This window comes from Vespa mandarinia, chromosome 1, assembly GCF_050613455.1.
Source record: "Vespa mandarinia isolate Hongniang chromosome 1, ASM5061345v1, whole genome shotgun sequence".
Classification (NCBI taxonomy): Eukaryota; Metazoa; Arthropoda; class Insecta; order Hymenoptera; family Vespidae; genus Vespa; species Vespa mandarinia.
In genome coordinates, this window is record NC_140810.1 from 1,722,501 (window position 1) to 1,742,500 (window position 20,000).

At 36.9% G+C, this 20,000-nt stretch overlaps 1 protein-coding gene and 1 long non-coding RNA gene across 3 annotated transcripts in view; one reads left to right on the forward strand and one right to left on the reverse strand.

The window, feature by feature from the left end:
• The window catches only part of LOC118446108 (uncharacterized), a 53,024-nt gene that overhangs the window by 15,145 nt on the left and 17,879 nt on the right, over nucleotides 1-20,000 (forward strand). The window lies entirely within an intron of this gene.
• The window catches only part of LOC118446102 (protein vein-like), a 238,565-nt gene that overhangs the window by 6,521 nt on the left and 212,044 nt on the right, over nucleotides 1-20,000 (reverse strand). Inside the window, exon 5 of one of the 2 annotated variants that reach the window (XR_014982663.1) lies at nucleotides 17,670-17,728. Coding sequence is in view for 1 of the 2 variants with exons in the window: in XM_035876376.2 (XP_035732269.2) it covers nucleotides 17,602-17,728 (127 nt within the window). In the remaining variant the exon portion in view is untranslated. Of the gene's footprint in view, nucleotides 1-16,623; nucleotides 17,729-20,000 lie in introns of those variants that run through there. The other variant, XM_035876376.2, reaches the window with a different exon arrangement.

Here is a 20,000-nt window from a genome sequence, read left to right on the forward strand (position 1 = left end):
TAGATCCTTACTATCGTATTATTCGATACGTTATTCTCGATCGTATATCCCTTTAGCATTTCGTCGGGGGAAGAGAGTGGGGGAGGGGAAGGGTAGGGATGGGCGGTGGCTAGGGAACAGGAGTTAAAATCAAGATCAATATCTTCGTTTAAATCATACGAAAGCACGCATACCCTGACATATTATACGGATTAACATTATTTATTTTAACGATCAGTTAATAACAGTTTTTAATGGCAGCTATCAATCGTTTAAAATATATTCGAACGGATATGCTAAGGGCCAAACGAAATACGTTGTATTTTCGATATGGGAACTAATTACTGATATAGGACATAATGCGTAAATGAGAACATTAAATCATCGGAATCGATGTTAAACATCGAATTGTCAATAAAAATTTAACGTTTACTCGACTCGACTCGACTCGACTCGACACAACTCTATTCGATACGATACGATACGATACGAATCGAATCGAATCGAATCAAATCGAATCGAGTTTACTCGTTGACGAGTAGTAATTTCATTATTATTACGTTAAAATCAGCTTGATCACGCTTACACCACTTTCCAAACTTCATTACGTACAGATCGATCAGTTTCCAACGTTGTTCGAAGTAATTGATGAAAATGAATAATAAAAGGGGAAGGACATTAGAGTTTCGAAAATTTTGTTACTTTCATTATTGTTCGAATAATCTCAGTAATCTCGAGAATCGTCAGGACGATGCTACGAGAAGGATATTGGTAGAGAAGGGGGATATTACTAAGGTCGAAACCGAACGCGATGGTATATGTGGGGATGGTCGAAGTGTATATCGGATGTTGGTCGATGTATTGGACGGCACCCGTACGGTAATACGCATCAGACTACATTTCACGGTTGATCGAGATTCGCGCTAGCTCCATAGACAATTTCCCAAAGGGTTTCGGAACGGTATAATAGGCTAGCCAAGGTATAGCGTGGCTACCTAATTCTATGGCATTAGGTCGGGGAGTCGTGCGAAGGGATAACTCGGATAACTGCTGCTCTCTCTCTCTCTCTCTCTCTCCCTCTCTCTCTCTTTCTCTTTCTCTTTCTCTTTCTCTTTCTCTCTCTCTCTCTCTTGGGGTAAATTTGTCAATAGTGAAGATGTAGAAGGCGCTGATGGGGGTTGAGAGGAAAGAGGAAGGAAAGAGGGGAGAAGCGAGAAGAGAGATAGGAGATAGAGAAGCGGATGATCGTGCGTGATTTCAGACGAAAAGATATCTATCATGTTGCGTGCGTTATATTTTCCTTTGGTATATAAAATAATAGTCCCCTTTTTCGAAGGCAATCCTTCGAAACACAAGAATAATACATACTCTGATAATTTCTTATTTTCATAACAAAAACTCTAAATTTACAACGAACGAACGTTATCGTCCATATATATATATATACATATATATAAGAGACGGAATTGCTTATGAAGGAAATAGCAGCAATGGAGATTCACTGGGAGATAGAAGGCACGTCCTTTTTGCATATACATAGATATATATATATATATATATATATATATATATATATATACATACATACATACATAGTTCGACGCTTAGGCGGATCGGGTCGATGGTACGTCGTCCTGCTAGTCGTCGTTATGGTTTAACGCGTCCAGCCGTGCAACGTCGTAATGCGAATTCATCGTCGATGAGAGCGTCGGGGCGGTCGCTCGTGTAAACATCGCGTGCAACTTCGTTTCGAGTGAGACAACAGAAATTCTGCGATTGCGCTTATATAGCGCGCACGTTTCGACGAAGGCCGTAAACCGTTCGAGCGACGATTCGAGAAATGATTCGAGCTTTGCTAGCTAGGCTCGATCCACGAAGTCAAACTTGTAGCTTTGTTGAAAGTTCAACGAACGATTAAACATTCGTGAGTAACATACATATAAAATTGTTCGACCGTTTGGATCTTTGATTAATCAAATGTAATTATTTGGAAGAACTTAATGAGTTTCATATTTTTTCACGTATATACTTTTTGTTTTTTTCTTTTCTTCTCCTTTTTTTCTTTTCTTTCCTTTTCACGTTCGTTCTTTCGTTTTACGTTTTATCTGTTCATAAAAAAAAAAGAAAAAAAAAAAAAAAAGAAAAAAGAAAATAATGAAATTATTTCGTATAAACGAACGTAATAAGATCCTTCGAATGACACACGTTGGAACGTGGAAGTATGACGGTCGATCTATCCCCAGGCGGTACATTCTTTGTTCCGTGCTTTGTCATGTATTCGTCACAATTAAATGTTACGTTTTATCTGTTTTTATCTTTTAAAATCTTTTTTATTGATTACTTCGATATATATATACATATATATATATATATATATATATATATACACGTAAATATTTGATTGATCTATATGAAATATTTGATTAAATAATTAATCAATCGATCGGTATATCGATCAACCGATTGTTCTTTGATTCTCTTTCATTCAATAATTTCTTCTGGTAGACGTCCAGACAATATTCACTTTTTTTTTTCTTTTTTATTCTATCCTCTCTTCAGATACGTCCGAATTAGCCGCGAGCACAAAATTGGAAATAGGACATTTTTCTCCTTCCTCATTTCTTCTTTATTTTCCTTTCTCTATATAATCTTTCTCTCTCTTTCTCTTTCTCTCTCTCTCTCTCTCTCTCTCTCTCTCTCTCATTCTCTCAACTTTCGTTTCTCCTTTTCGCTGTTATAGTCGCAGAAACATTTATCATTGGCCACGACAGCTTTATCGCGCGACGGCCTCGTTATTTTATTTAGTATAAAAAGGATAAAAAGGAAAATATAAAAAAATAAAAACAGCAAAAAGAAAGGAAAAGGGATAGTGCACGGAGAGGTGGGGAGAAATAAAGAAAGAAAGAAAGAAGGAAAGGAAGAGGAAGAGAGAGAGAGAGAGAGAAAGAAGCGAAAAGAAGCAATAGGAAAGAGGGAGATAAAGTCGAACGGTTCGTGGAGCTTATAATCGGTGCGTTCGATCGCACGTGAAAATTTATTCTGTGGTACCCATCAAGCTTTGCGGTCGATATTTCAAACATTTTTTTTTCCTTTTCCCTTTTTTCCCCTTTCTCCTTTTTTCCCTTTTTCTTTTTTTTCCTTTTTTTCTCTCCTTTTTTTTTTTTTTTTTTTTTTTTTTTATAGATATACGTTTAAATCCGTCGATCGACGGCATATCGTTGTCTATCCCTTTCTCTCTCTCTCTCTCTCTCTCTCTCTCTCTCTCTCTTTCTCTCCGTCTCATTTATACGAACGATAGGACGAACGAAACGAAACTAAACGAAACGAACGAACGAACGAACGTACGAACGTACGAATGAACGAATGAACGACCGCTTTAATTTACTTCTCATGTTCCTCGTTGGATTCATCGTTGTTATCCAGCTCTTCAGGCGTATATACGAATGCACGTATCCTTTGCAATAATAACCCTGTGGATAGGTGAAAAAAAGCGTGTTACGAACGTACAGAAATGAAATATTTTTTCTCCCCTTTGCCTAAGGACACATCAAAAAGACATAAAACGCGTGATCAAGTCCTCGTAGTTTCGGTCCGTTTTTTTTTCCTTTGTTTTTTTTTCTTTTTCTTCTTTTCTTTTTTTCTCTTTTCTTCGTTTATTTCGATCGTTCTCCACCGAGCGATTCCCTTTTCTTCTTCTTCTTTTTTTTTTTTATCTTCTTATTTTTGTTTCTCTTCATCGATCCCGTAACGTTCGAATTTTTATCGAGTTTTTATCGTAAAATGTCGTACGATCAAAAGCAATACCGTGTTTGTTACAGTTTATACATTATTTGCATATCCTTATAGGATTTCGTAAGTTCAATCGTTTGTAATTCGATTTTATATCGATTGAAGAGTAAAATTCTCAATAATGTTTGAATATTATTATCTATTTGTTTTTAGACAATAATATGAGATTTTCATTCATTTAAATGTTCAATGGTATCGTTATGATCGCAGAATCTATGATGGATGAAATACCGGGCAAGAATCGATGGCACATAATTGTCCTCCATAATGCGAGATTATTCAAAAGCAAGAAAAATAGAGATAGATAGATAGATAAACAGATAGACAGAGAGAGAGAGAGAGAGAGAGAGAGAGAGAGAGAGAGAGAGAGAGAGAGAGACACACACACACAGAGAGAGGGGAGGGAGGGGAAGGGGAACGTTGCAAATTTGTTCGACTAGAGAAGGGCGGAAAATTTAAAGTGCCCTTACCAGTGAACAATTGCGGAAAGCTAACAAGCTAAATGGGATGTAAATCTTCGTTGATTTTGCATTACGTCATTCGTCGGGATTTGGGAGATACGAATGAGAAAAAGATAAAAGATAGAAAGAGAGAGAGAGAGACTTGTAAATGCTCGTAAATGCGATGCAAGGCATTAAACGAGCCAAAAGGGCCTCGAATATACGACATACCTTATTCTCCGATGCCATTGCTTTTACGACTCTTACGTGAAAATGATTCAAACAACGAGGAAAATTTTCAACTGACGAGATTATTATATCATTCCTATTTCGTCATATCCAAGAGATATAGATCTGATGAATTTTTTTGTATTAAAAACTATTAATTGTTTATTTCATATCATATATTTATACGAATAGAATTGTATTTAAAGTGCAAAATTAATAAAGAAAAATTCGATAAAAATTATTAATAAGAACGAATCTTTCTATATATTGATTACTTTCATAATCTTTTTATATCTCTGTATTTACGTACGATCAATGTTAATAATTTTATAAATTAAAGTTTTTATATCTATGTATATATACACATACGCACATATACACACACATACACACACATACACACACATACACATACACGCGTATACAGATAATACTATCTGTTAATACCAGTGGAATGTTAAAATCACTATATTGTATGGTTGACAGGATATAAATTTCCAAAGTAAAGCGGAAATTGGAAGGCAGGTAGGATCGCGAGGTGGATTTACAGGAGGTAGAGGGACATATACATACATACATATATACACGGGTCGTTTAAAAACGGTTTCACCGCGAGAAGTCGGATACAACCGGGGGAGTGGGGGGGGGTGTCGAAGGGGATGTGGAAGAGTGGCGAGGGGGGGAAGGAGGAGGAGGAGGAGATAGGGGTATCGGTCGTTTTCATCGGATCAGACACGCAAATAAACGCATTGTCCTGTAGGGTACTCTCGTGTAATCGGCCGGTAACGCTCTTCTCTCGCATCGCTATGCCACTCGTCGAACGGATGACAAAATGCAAAATGGACGAAGATTTGCATCCGAACTACCTTGCTTCATGGGCTGCCGGTTCTCTCTCTCTCTCTCTTTCTCTTTCTCTCTCTCTCTCTCTCTCTCTCTCTCTCTGAACGTTCGACATGCACGAGTTTTGAGAGTGGGATGAGGTAAAGGAGAGGAGTGGTGAGGAGAGACGTGGTAATAGTGGTAGTGGTAGTGGTGGGAGGTCGCTAACCGTACCGAACGAATGCTCTCTCGTTCGATTATGCGAACGTCCGTCGTATCGTCACGGTCGATGTGTGACCCGGCATAATTTTCCTAGCCCCTACCTAATGTCTTTCCAACTTACACGTTATGCCCGCCAAGATACGCCTTTTTGATACTGACTATTATTCAAATCAATTATTAAACGTTTCTAAAATAGAATCTTTATTCGATGAAATAGGCAATATATTTTATTGACGTTCGATATCATTATATCGAAGAGTATTATTTCTTAATGTGTCAATACTTAGAATGTTTGTCGTCTTGGAAAAAGATCTTATACAGGATGGCCACTGAAAGATTAAATGATATAAAATGAAAATAACTTTTATAAATACATGTCTTCCAGTGGTCACCCTATATATGTATATATATATATATGTATGTATGCGTGTGTGTGTGTGTGTTTAAGTACTCGTTGCATCATATCGTTTCTTTATCCGTTTAAAAGAAAAGTCGATTACCGAGAAAATTTGTTTTATAGCATTTATGTATGTATATTGTGTGTGTATGTGTGTGTATATATATATATATATATATATATATATATATATGTATAATATATATGCATTAGTTTCGTGGGATAGTTCTTTTTTCGTTCCTTTCAGTAGAATTTAAGTACGATCAACTCGCTTGTAGAGTATCGAAGAAATCACGGGAGAGTGGAAGAGGAAAGTCAAAGTTTTGCTTGGGGCTCGCTCGGTTGCGGAACTTTTTAACCGAATTGAGTTTTGCATCCTTTCAACAACTATATATACATACACACACATAGTTGGCATATGTATACGTATTGCATAAGAATACGAGTATGGCTAAGGTGAAAGTGATATGAGTTACGAAGTTTAGTAATATTTTTCTGGAAATTCTATCGGGAGTACGCCTCGAGTTAGGTAATACGAGTCCTTCTTTGATACTTTTCAAAAACGTTCATTTTAAATTTCGACGAATCGAAAATTAAATCTCCGTTCCTTTGTAGATCAAAATATACTATTGTATAGATTTTATATTTTGATAACACGAAACGCTTGATTCCGATTTGGCCGAACGAATTTATTACTTTACCGAAATTCCTTTTAATACTTTTAATCGAAATCGATTACGTGGATGTTGCCTTTCAGTAAATTTTTTCCTTTTTTTTTTTTTTTTTTTTTTTTTTTTAGTATATTTTTTTGTGTTATCATCATCGCTGAATTCAATTCTCCTCCTCTCCTATCCCCCTCCCTCCCTCCCTCCTATCCCCCCTCCTTCCTATCCCCCTCCCTCCTATACCCCCTCCCTCCTATCCCCCCTCTTCACGCTTTCCGTTCTAACGTTGAAAGCATTTTTGTTTGCATGCTAGGGAAAAATAAATTACGCCGTTCGACGAATTTGAGGAATACTTAGTCGATGTGAAACGAAGTTTTTCCTAGCGAGAAATAACTATTTTACGATAATCAATATTAACTGTTAGTCAAATAAACGAAAAAGACCGACTAGAAATTATTTACTCGTCGGAAAGGCCGACATATTCGTTCAAATAAACGTAATTCGAGCCAAGCATTAATCCATTTAGATGGTCGATCGAAATTCAAGGCATTAATAGTGCGGTAATTGTACCGATCGTTTTCATTTGTCCTTGAATTATTTCCAAACATTCACCCAATAGATATTAAATTTATGTGGCCGCTTTATAGGACATATATGTAGATTCGTTATCAATTCAACGGTGTAATTTCCATTCATTTTTGGTTGAAATTATATCGTCGAGGAGTACAAACATCCAGTTGATGTACGAGTACGTTTTACTTAGGCTCATTAAAAAACAATAGAATTATTCTTTTAGTATCGTGGCATTTTATCATTTCGATATTATCCAACGTATCCTCCGTATCCTCATCTGACGTTTATGTCAGTGTCCTATCAAAAATACTTTATGCAAAAGTCAGTCTTTTCCGTCTTTCAAAAATCGTTAGATGTCACCTTTCACTACGTTCCAAGTTCTCGAGCAATTTTTTCCCCATCAATGCGCACAAATTCTTAAAGAAAAGATTTCAAAGGCGTTTCTATTTTCTCGGTAATTTCGTATCTACCGTTCTTTTTTCCTCTTCTTACCAATAAATCATTATCTTTCACTGATAACACGATATTATTTCGATCTAATTCGATCGGAATATCGTTATCGACACTTGATTCCATTGTTTCTTTCGATTTTCGATTAAAACTAAAACACGATAAATAACTACGATCGATTTTTAATTGACATGAATATTATCCTTGATAAAAAAAATTCTTAAAAGTCAATCTCTCTCTCTCTCTTTCTTTCTCTCTTTCTCTCTTTCGTTCTCCAAAGTTGAGTTAAAAAAAAGAGGAAAGAAGAAGAAGAGGAGAAGTAGGTGGGCAAAAAGAAAAGTCAAGAAAGAAAACGCAGAAAAAGAAAAGGAAAGGAAGGTGGGGTAAGAAAAGAGAGAGAGAGAGAAAAAAAGAGAAAACATAGGAATCAAAGAACATAACCAAAAGAGATGGGTCGCTTTGGTGGGTGGTTAAGGGGAATCAGTTGGATCAACTTGAACGTATCTACTTAACAGATACTAACGATCGAACTTTAACACGCCGGCGGGCAAATCGTTAGGAGGCTAGCTAGCACCGCGCTCGTACCGTGGGCGCACTAATTTGACAGTGAATACGAGATGTGCCGCACAATGAGGCCGTGAGGAATGGCAGGCAATAGGGGTCTCGTGCGGTTAATGCGACGAGACTAATGAGAAGGACACGTCCTCGAGATGCATGTTCGGATACCGTTTCGTGGACGATCGCTCGAATTCGCTTCTAATTAAGGCGTTAATGAAGACCCTTGGGAGCGAACGATCGGTCTCACGAAATTCAAGGCACGCATTCGCCACGTCTCTCTATCCATCTGTCTATCTCTCTCCTCCCCCTCACTCCTTAATCCTCTTACCATCTCTCCCATTGACCCCTCTCTCCCCGTTCGTCCCTTCTCCCATTCTTCCAATCTACGAAGCCACCGAACTTATCCACCCACCCTCCCGTCGAACTGCACACCTCTTCGTCCTCAATTCTTCCCTTCGTTCCTTTGGCCCTACCATCTTAGATCCATTTCCTTTTTGTCTTACGCTTTCTTGGCGCGTACAGAGAAAGATGAATGATCGTTCGAGCGATAGAATTCCTTACACGCGAGGACGATCTTACAACATCGCGTGTCGGCTACATGCTAACGAATAAATTCTGGACGAGTTAAAGTGTCTTGGATCGGGACATGGAAGTGAATATATATATATATATGTGTGTGTGTGTATCTCATATATATATATATATGGAGTTATTTATCCTTCCTCGAGTTTTCCTTTTAATTCATTGGAACGATATATTTCTACCTCGACGAATTATATATATATATATATATACATATGTATATATATATTTATGATTGAATGTAATCAAAATAGTATGGAAAAAATTGATTGATTATTAAATCAATTTTAAAGTAATTAATCAAATTGCGTCCCAACGTCTGTTAAAATTTCATATATATACATATATATATATGCATGTGATAAATTTGATAAAAATACTGTTTACGAAGTTAATATTATAATCCGATATAGAAATGATAGAATGGCGAAAGATTTTATTCGTTAATGTATACTATGTCACGATAAAGATTTTTCCTTTATATTTTAAATTCATCGATTGATTTTCGAAAAATAAAAAATACATTGGGATCTATCGGGAAGAAACGGATGTTATTTTTAAAAGATTAATTTATTCAGAGTATCTTTTTTCGTTTATCGTTGCGAACGATGTATGTATGTATGTTCGGCTTAGAGTTGACCGACCGATCCGACGATCGATTTTTTTTTTTTTTTTTTTATATTGAATACGCACGATACGAATCTGTCATAAAAATTCTACCGATCATTTTTCCTTTTAGAACGAAAGAGTAACAAGAGAGAAAAAAAGAGAGAGAGAGAGAGACAGACAGACAGACAGACAGAGAGAGAGAGAGAGAGAGAGAGTGAGAGAGAGAGAAAGAAAGAGGAAGTATTATCGTGGGAAATTGATCCGTAGCATCGATTCAAAATAATCGGTTACAATCGGTAACACTCGTAAACCTTTACCAATGGACTTTATTTTTTCATCGGCAAGAGTAAAATCTCACGTGGAAACGATATCGAGAGAGAAAGAGAGAGAGAGAGAGAGTGAGAGAGAGAGAGATAAATAAAAAGAGAAATAAATAAATAGAGAGATAAAGAAAGAAAGAGATAAAGAGAGTTTGGAAAAGCCGCGGAAGATAGTAATAGTAAGAGGAATGATGGATAAAAAGAAAAATTAAATGCTGCTATATTATCCATAGGACAGTTTTCATTTCACGTGAAAAACAACCAATTATTTTATTTGCCCGAGTTATCGAAGGCACTCTCGATCAAACAAGCATAGTCGAGCGTGAGCAAAATACAAAAGAGAAAATTATTCTAGCCATGTTTCTCTTTCTCTCTCTCTCTCTCTTTCTTGCGGCTCTATCATTCCCTCCTTTTTCTTTTCTTCTCTCTCTACATCCCTCCCTCCCTCTTTTTGTATTTTTCTTTCTTTCTCTACCTCTCTCTCTCTCTCTCTCTCTCTCTCTCTCTCTCTCTCTCTTTCTCTTTGCAATGTTTCAAGCCACGATATGCTCGTTTAGTTCGTGTGCCGTCGATGCGTTTAAACGCGTGGCTCTTAATCGACGATTCGTGAGCCATCGGATAACGTTAAATTTCGATTATGCACATGGGAGAGTTAAACCGCGAAAGGAGATGAGATGGCTGGAATGGAAGGGGGTTTTGGACGGGGGGGAGGGAATAGGAGAGAGAGAGAGAGAGAGAGAGAGAGAGAGAGAAAGAGAGTTGGGTGTTGGTGTAAGGGTGAAAGATAGACTAGACGAACATAACAGAATAGAATAGAACGGAAGAGAACAGAACAGAGTAGAACAACGACCATCGGTTGAAACGATCGATTCTCTTTTACCGATTTTCTCGGGACAATACTTTTTCGATTGTACCTTTCTCTATAGTTCCTATACTGCGTTTGCTATTACAACGCGGGAGAAGGTACACGTTCGAGTTTGAACGCATTGAAAATTCTCTGTGATTCGAACGCAATTGATTAGTCCACATCTCTCTCTCTCTCTCTCTCTCGTGCGCGCGCGAAACGATTCTAGTATTTATGCAGTCGTACTCGTCGTTACCGTTCCGCCGTGATTTCGGTTTACGTAACGAGCGAAACAAAACGCGGTATGCACGACGACGTAACTTCTGGGTTTGGCTTTTGTATTCCCGATTATTCGATCTTCCTCTCTTTTTACACATACACATATACATACACAGAGCCATGCATACATAGAGAACAGACATGTGTATGGATGCACCCACCGCATACATATAACAAAGATATACAGAGTAATAGTTATTCTTTTCGTTCTCTTTATATTCCGATAAGTCCTTTGGATTTGATCGTTTATTTTCTCATTCCGGGATGTTTGATCGTTCGATCGATCGATCGGTTGATCTGTCGATCGATCGATCGATCGATCTATCCGGTCGAGTCTGATTGAAATGCCAGAAGAAGATTTCGTTCATTGGTAACAACATCAGTAGTTTTTATCGAGGAAAATCCGATTGATGTTTTAACACATTCATTGTATTTCATCCTTTATCATTATTATTATCGTTAAATGTTTTTTTTTTTTCTTTCTTTCTTTTTTTCTTTCTTTCATTCGCTCCGGTGATAACGTTAAATCGTGTAAAAAATTTTTGTTTTCTGCCGGTCATATCCCTGCGAAATGAAATACAATAGATCCTGTTGCTTCACTTTGCCTCTCCTGTTGACGATCCCGATTATAGTATAATAGTAGCAGGTAGATGGGGTTAAAGGAAATGCCGGCTCACGTAGAGACGTCAGAATTTCACTGTGATCCTTGGACGTTTGAATTCAAAGTCACGTATTCCATTGCTAAGGGATGACGATAGGTGACCACAGTATTCCGTGATAATAATAATATTAGATGGATTAAGGTAATACGTATTCTTGATTCTAGACGAACTGAGAGGAAGAAGTATTTAGATGTCATAGGATAATATTTAATCGTTGATAATATATATGATAAAGAATTTCTATGGCAGTAATTCGATCGTTTTATCGGTAATAAAATTTTATAATCGATCGTGAAAATCTTAGAATAGGATGACGCGGGTAATTGCGATTCGATCGTACCATCTATCGTAAAAGCTAACGATGCCCTCATGTACGTTTCTTCTCCTCCTCCTCCTCCTCCTTCTTCTTCTTCTTCTTCTTCCTTTACTCTTCCTCCATCTTCTTCCTTCCTTCCTAAGCAAGATTTCAATGTAACTATAGCTTCGATCTCTCTGGGATTATCCATTCGTTATTTCCTTTTTTTTTTTCTTCCTTTCTTCTTTTTATTTTTTTTTTTTCTTTTTTTTTTTACTTTTTATTCGTGATCGTGAAAAATGTACGAGTGATTGATCTCTTTTCGATAATTACCGAGACGATTAATGGGAGAAGTAGGTAGTTTTTGTCGTGATATTGAACAAGTACGACGTTGAATCTTCTTTTCGATGAGACTCTCTATCCTTCTCTCTCTCTCTCTCTCTCTCTCTCTCTCTCTTTCTCTCTCTTTCTTTATCTAGGGAAAGAAAATGTTTGTTAGATACAAAAGATTTCAAATAAACTTTCCGCGTGTCCTAAGGAAAGATCGTAAAAGGTAAGCGCGCGTTTTCGAGGTCGAATTCGAATTTCCTCGTGGACTTCTTCACGGAAAGTTTTCCAAGCGAGCCGCAATCTCGAGAAAAGCTACTCCGCCAGCGGCGGTAGGGAGTTCGATTAAGAGAAGCGGTTACTAGAATGAATGTACCGGTACTTCGAGGTTTATGGAGTAGGTACCGAAGAGGAGCTTTTTACGAGGAACATCCCAGAGTACGCGTTTGCCAAGCGAGAAATTCAAGTATGCTCTTCGCGAATTTTCCCCTTTCTCTATGCTCTTTCGGTTTTTGATTCTCTTACTCTTTTCCTCCCCTTTATTTTTCTTTTTTTTTTCTTTTTTTTTTTCTATCCCATTCCTATCTATTTTCAACATTTCTCTATCCTTCTTTTCCTTTACCTTTCTCTAGCTCGTTTTTTCCTTTCTTTACTCCCCGTATTCATATTCACAAAAATTCGTTCGTTCTTTGACAATATAGAAATATATGCTTCTTCGTTGAGTAAATGTACCGATCTTCTCATACCTTATCGCTCTTTCCTCTTCTCTTTTCTGTTCTTTTTTTTCTTTTTTCTGGTTTCTTTCTCGCTGGTTTTTTTTTCTCTCCACTTTTGTTTAAAACGGTAGGGAAAAGTATCTTCGAGCACTAGCGAAAAGCTATTTCCTTTAGGACGTAGGTGGTGAGCTTGTGTGTTTTAAAACGACACGCGCGGAATGCAATAAGAGACTGTCGAGAGACAACGTCACTCGGTTTCTTCTCGTAGGCACGAGAAACGCATACGTATTGCATTTCTTTGACGTTACCGTCGCTTTTGGTCGTCATCCTCTAAAATGCGAAAATTGATATGTCGGGAGAGCGTTTCCTGATATCGTTCGAGAAATTTTTCTTCTTCCATCGTACATATACGTATATTATGCCCATCGACGAAGTAGACGTAGAAGACGTTTGCTTTGCATCTTACCTCGTCATCGCAGTATATATACATATATACATATATATATATATATATATATATATATATATATATGTATATGTATATGTACGTATAGATATTTTTACTTTGGTTATAAATTTTTCTCTTCAATGTATCCCTCCTTCTGTCGTACAAAATAAACTAGATGGTATCTTTTAAAAAATTGTTAATAATTAAAAGAGGAAATGCATATATAGTAAATGCTATACGTTTCGTAATTAGTCTGATAGCATAACACTTTTTTCTTTTGCCTTTATATCCATTGAAAAGCGTACGTTACTTTACGTTAGTTTTTCTTTTTTTTTTTCTTTTTTTTCTTTTTTTTTTTTAATTCCATGATATTCGATATTATATAATATATAATATATAATATATAATATATAATGTATTCAGAAATCAATTTTTTCGATGAAATGAAAATTAAAAATTAAGAAAATTAATACGAAAGGAAAATAAAAGGAAATAGAAAGGAAATAATAAAATTGAAACAAAAAATAATAACTGTACCTACCTTTATCTTTCTTTTTTCTTTTTTTTTTTTTTTTTTCTTTTTCTTTTCTTTCTTTACACTCATTGAAATCGAAATAAGAAGAATAGAACAAAATCGAAGATAGAATAAAATATACGTAAGTGCTATGAAGGAGAACGTAAGATATGAAGAACAAAAGGCGATTGCCGAGGTGGAGATGACGTTTAATAGTAAATCAATAAAATTAATGAATTAAATAAATAAATTAAAAATGTTTATACACATATTTATATATATAATATATATAATATAATATATAAAACATAAATAGGGTCCCGAGACTGCTGGAGTACAGCGCGTCGTCTTTCTCTCTCTCTCTCTTTCTCTCTCTCTCTCTCTCTCTCTCGCTCTCTCTCTCTCTCGCTCTCTCGCTCTCTCTTTCTCTACCTTATTCGCTTCGTTTCCTCCCTTGAGACTTAACCTGTTAACTGTATAGATTTGTTTTAAAAATGTATATTTACATTGTATAACAAAATTTAAGGGACGATTAATATACTCGTCAAACACAGAGTATATGAAAACTTATACAAAATCGAATTAAATTATAATGAAATGGCAATTGATTTTTATAAAAAATCTGAGGAAAATTATTTTGACGAAAATTAATCCGTCGAGTTGTATTTGACGAATATACTCGTCATGAAAAAGTGACAATTTTTTCTTCTCTTTTTTTCTCTCTTTTTTTTTTTTTCTTTTTTTTTACGTAATGACGAGTACACTCGTCATTTGAAAAAAAATAAATTATTCATTTTGTTGTTCGAGTTAAAATTACGAATTATTCATAAAATTATGACACTTCAGAATATATATGTAGGATTATTCAGATCACTTCAGAAATATATATATATATATATATATATATATATATATTGAAACAATAAAACAACGTGATAATAAATACTCGTCATGAAGAGTCGGCAATTTTTTTTTCTCTGTACATACTCGTCGTAATATAAAAAAATTGTTATCCCTTTGTGATGAGTATACTCGTTAAAAGTATAGCGTTAACAGGTTAAGGAAGACGCGACGTAGGAATTTTACGAGAAGATCGATGATGCCTCGTTAGAAATTTAAGGTAATAGGGTACGGAAGGATTCGTTAAGAAATTTTGACGAGCGTGTCCGTTGTATATTACTTTTCCTTTTTTTATTATTTTTTTTTTTTTTTTTTCTTCCGAAAAAGATTCGCTAGTACGACGACGATCTTCTCGAGATAAATTTATCAAAACGTCTGTGTCTCTCGTTCGTCCATATATGTATATTTATTTTTCCCTTATTCTTTCCTTCTGCGTTTCCTTCCCTTCCCATTTTCCTCTTCCCTTTTCCTTTCCTTTCCTTTCCTTTTCTTTTCTTCTTTCTTTCCTTTTTTTTAATATAGATTATCCTCCCCTATTCATCCTTTTTTTTTTCTTTTTTCTTTCTCCCTTTTTCTTTTTTTTATGTCTCAGGACAATCGTGTCTCGTCTCGACGGTTTTGTTTTGTTTTGTTTTTTTTTTCGTTTTTTTGTTTTTACGAAAAGAGAATGGATAACTCGGAAAGACGTACCGACCGTCACTGCGTTATTACGACAAGATAAAGTAGTGCATTTGAAATTGAATTTTGGATAATGTCACGGTATACGTACGCGAAAATATCAGTACAATAAAAAAGCCCCGATGCATGTTACCATCGTGCATTCAACAAAGATTTCATTTCTTCGGCGTATACCATTGTGCGACAGAACGAATTATCCTCGTCGCTGTCGTTCCCGTCGTACCGTCTCCAATTTAAATTTTCGCGTATTCGACGACGTTTCCTACTATTTTTCACCGTCCTACTTTTTTTTTCATTTTTTTTTTGTTTTTTTTTTGTTTTTTTTTTATTTATTTTACATAAATTTCTCCTTTTTTTTTTCTTTCGGAAAAAATTTTTTCTTTCTCGTCTTACCGATATAACAAAACGAAGAACAAGCTGGAGAGGACAACGGGGACACAAGAGGACAAAGAGGATATTGAAAAAAAAATCGCCGCAGATCGGGAAGGTACGAAAGGATTTTTTTTTCTTCTCTTTTCTATCAGTTTTATCTCTCTCTCTCTCTCTCTCTCTCTCTCTCTCTCACTCTTTTTTCCTTTCACTCTTTCTCTCTCTCTCTCTCTTTCATTCTCTTTTTCTCTTTCACTCTCTCTTTCTCTCTTCCTCTTTCTCTCTCTCTCTCTCTCTCTCTCTCTCTCTCTCTCTCTCTCTTTCTGCCTATCTATTTCTCTTTTTTTATTTTTATTTTTTTTTTGTTTCTAACGTTGAACTAGGCCGTCTTTTTCGAGGGAGGAACTTTTCCTATATATCGATTTAAATTCGGAACAAATTTATCCGCACTCGCGACGTCCTTGATCGAGACCCTTGAGCTCTTTGGTATTGTTCTCCGTGGAGACTTTGAGAAGCGCGGCCTTCGAGCGCCCTTTCTTTCTTCTCTTCTTCTTCTTTCTCTTTTCTTTTCTTTTTTTTTTCTTTTACTTCGTTCTCTATTTCACTTTCTTCTACTTTTTTTTTATTTTTCTCTTCTCTCCTCCCCACCCTTCTCCTTCTACCCTTCCCTCCCCCTCCCCACTTCTCTTTCTCTCTCTGTTTCTCTGTCTCTCGCGCACTCTCTTTCTCTCTCTCTTTCCTTTTCTTTACGAGCGACTTGCGAGGGTTTTTGAGAACGAGTGACACTTATAGATTACGAAAGTCGCATTATATTTCAACCCTTCCGTCCGTCTAGCTTGGAACTCGAGGAAGGGTCAGGAGCGTCGAAGACCCGCTACGTCTTCGCCTTCTTCCTTTTTATTTTTCTTTTTTCTTTTTTTTTCCTTTCTCTCTCTCTCTCTCTCTCTCTCTCTCTCTCTTTCTCTCTCTCTTTCCTTTTTCCTCTTTTTTTTCTTTTTTATCTTCTCTCTCTCGCACGGGATATACGTATTACTTAACACGCGCATAAACACACACATACACACACACACACATACACACATGCACATTCTGCAGCACACGTATGCATATCTACGCATACAACATTCTCTCTCTCTCTCTCTCTCTCTCTCTCTCTCTCACTCTCTTTTTTTCTGTTTATTCTCTCTCTGTTTCCCAAATAAAATTTTTACGGAAGCGCGAGGCTCGTTTCGTGACGCGAAATTTTTCTAGAAAAGAAAAGTCGCAAAAGTAGTTTAAGAGAAGAATAGTTAAGAAGAAGAAAAAGAAGAAGAAGAAGAAGAAGAAGTAGAAGAAGAAGAAGTAGAAGTAGAAGAAGAAAAAGAAGATACGAATGACGGTAAGCATATTAGTTAGTTTTGAGAAAATCGTGTCCTCGTAAAAAGTATTTTATTTATTTATTTATTATTTCCTTTTTCCGACGGACTATCCGAGATCAAATGCTACCGAAATTCGTGTTTAATCTACGTGATTCTCTCTCTCGTTCTCTTTCTCTCTCTCTCTTTCTCTCGTTCTCTCTCTCTCTCTCTCTCTCTCTCTCTCTCTATCTTTTTCTCCCTCTTTCTCCCTCTTTAGCCCTCCCCACTTTTAGATTTCATTGTATCGTAAGGTCGTTCGCCCATATTTTTGTATAGCAACATATATTTTTTTAAACTGATCCTCTCTCTATCTCTCTTTCTCTCTCTCTCTCTCTCTCTCTCTCTCTTTCTCTCTATCTCCCTTTCTCTCTTTATCTCCATTTCCCTGATCCTTTCTTTCTCTTTGGTCGCGCGTTGGCCCTCTCACGACTCTTTTTTTTTTCGCGGACTTTCGTGTTTTGTCCGACGACCGACTAGACCGAGCGTGCTTCGTATGGGTCGAAAAGGGTCTACTCATTCGAAGGGCCCCGCGCGATTATCGCTAGCAGTAGTACGAGGTCGAGAGTCCCAGTTTGCAGGAAAAGGGCGCCCTACGACGATTGTACACACTTCCGGTGCTGATGACGTCCTTCGTCTCGCACCGTAGACCCGTGAAGCCTTCCGCGCATCTGTAATTAAAAAAATTAAAAAATATTCAATTAGTTCAAATACATATATACATTGTTTTACGTTTCTTATCGTTAACGATATATATATTACGATAGATTACGATGGTTAATAGGCATATCGAATACGATACGTTGGTAAGTTAAACGGGTGTGGACTAGAGAGATCTTTTTTTCTTTTTCTTCTTTTTTTCTTTTTCTTTTTCTTTTTTTTTTCTTTTTTTTTTTTAAGAAAAAAAAAATAACATTATGCCGGCGTCGTCGTATTTATAGCACGGTTAACTAAGCGCGAGGAGACGTTCGAACGTCGGTAGACGCCTCGAGACTTCTCTCTTCTTCTCTTTCTCTCTTTCTTTATCGTACGTTCTCCGACGAAGAGAGAAAAAGAAAAAGAGAGAGAGAGAGAGAGAGAGAGAGAGAGAGAGAGAGAGAAGTCTAAAGTCCAGGTCTACGGTAGCTTTCGGTCTGGCGTGCAATAAAGCGTATTTTTGTCTCCGACAAATTTGGGGCGTCTCGCGGGAGAGACGACGCGAGCTCGCGCGTATTTCTTTTTTTTTTTCTAATCTTTTTTTTTTCCTTCTCTTACGTTCCTTCTTTTTTTTTTCTTATTTTTTTTCTTTATTTCTTTTTTTTTTTTTTTATTCCTTTCTTCTTTTTCTATTTTGCGAAATCGCGCGCATAGGTAAAGTCTCGTCCGTTCCAGAAACGTCGTCCTTCCTTCTCTTTTCGATGAGTCAAGATGCCGTAGTAGAAGCGAGGAGAGAGGAATTGCGAGAGAACGAGAGGTGAGGAGGGAGGAGAAAGCGTGTGTGTGCTTAAGAGTTACGCCGAGAAGTTTCTTCTCTCGTTCGGCAAACACAGCAGCCGCTTCGAAAATTTGTCGGGCTCGTGACTGCGTTTAGGAGCGTATTAAGAGAATGACAGGGAACACGTGCTCGTGAAACGATAAAAAGGCGCAAAGCGAAACGAAGTATCGCGTTTATCCGGGCACCGCATCGAATTAGATTTTGCCTCGCAAATTTCATTCTTCTTACGCTTCTCCTCATTCTCCTCATCCTCCTATTCCTTCTACTTTTTCTTCTTTTTTTCTTCTTTTCTCTCTCTCTGTCTCTCTCTCTCTCTCTCTTTCTCTCTCTCTTTAGATTTTCTCCATCCCCACTTTTTCATCTCCCTCGCGGCATTCGAAAATTTGCTCGATTTTTCCGTTACGAAACTTTTAGGGCGACTCGGGTGTCACGGATTTACGGTGGCGATGCGGCACAGCGTACGCGTTGCTAAATGTACTCCGCCTGCAAGGATTTACTGCGGGACAAAACTAAAACAGTACTGGGGAGATAGTACAATTTACTGTTACCATTCACTTAAACCCATTAACGCTCTGCGGTAACTTCACCCGCGCACCGCGCGTAATTGGCTTTCCATTGAGATTTATCGTAATCATGCGTGCTTACCGAGCCTCCAGGAAACTCTTTTACGACTCGCCGTAAAATAAATTCACCCAGTAAATCAGCGATAGATAACGCACGTAGGAAACCTATTTATTTTCTTTTCCCTAAACAGATTTATTACCATCAACTTGAACGGAAAGTTTATTAAAAACTAACCGTGGGTTGGTTGAAATTGTCCTTGAAATTCTATACATGAACGATCCCCTTTTCGAGCAACATTCAAACGAATCTTTCGATCTAACGATTACACGTTGTCTTTTTTCGTCGTGTCGCGATTCGCACGATTATTTTCGCTCGAAGATTCGTATAATTTGTCTCGACAGTAACATGTTTTTTCGTGCGAAGCGTTTTATTATTCTTAAATGTTCGTTACAGTCTATCTTATTTTTTAACAGCGAATTATCTCTCTCTCTTTCTCTCTCTCTCTCTCTCTCCCCCATTTATCGATCTTATTTCAACGTATTTATACGTACCTACGCTTAGTGACTCACACTCAACGTGGCCGGCCACTTTTATTTTTGGAACGACGCGACGTTCGAATAAATGTGTGTTTGCGTTTTGTGAGTATTCGAAACGACCTCTCGAACGTATCTGCATATGTATGTAGTTACATGCTCCTCGAATTTTTTTGAAAATACTCTCGATTTTGGAAACCGTAATAGCGCGCGATTAGCGAGCTCGTACGAAATGTTTTCTCTCGAGAAAAAAAATATTCCTATTCCCGCATTTTATCTTCTAATGGATGACTTTCTTTTCCCTTTACGTTTTTGTTCTTTTTTTTTTTTTTTCTTTTTTACTTTTCCTTTCTTTTCGCTTTTTTCTTTTTC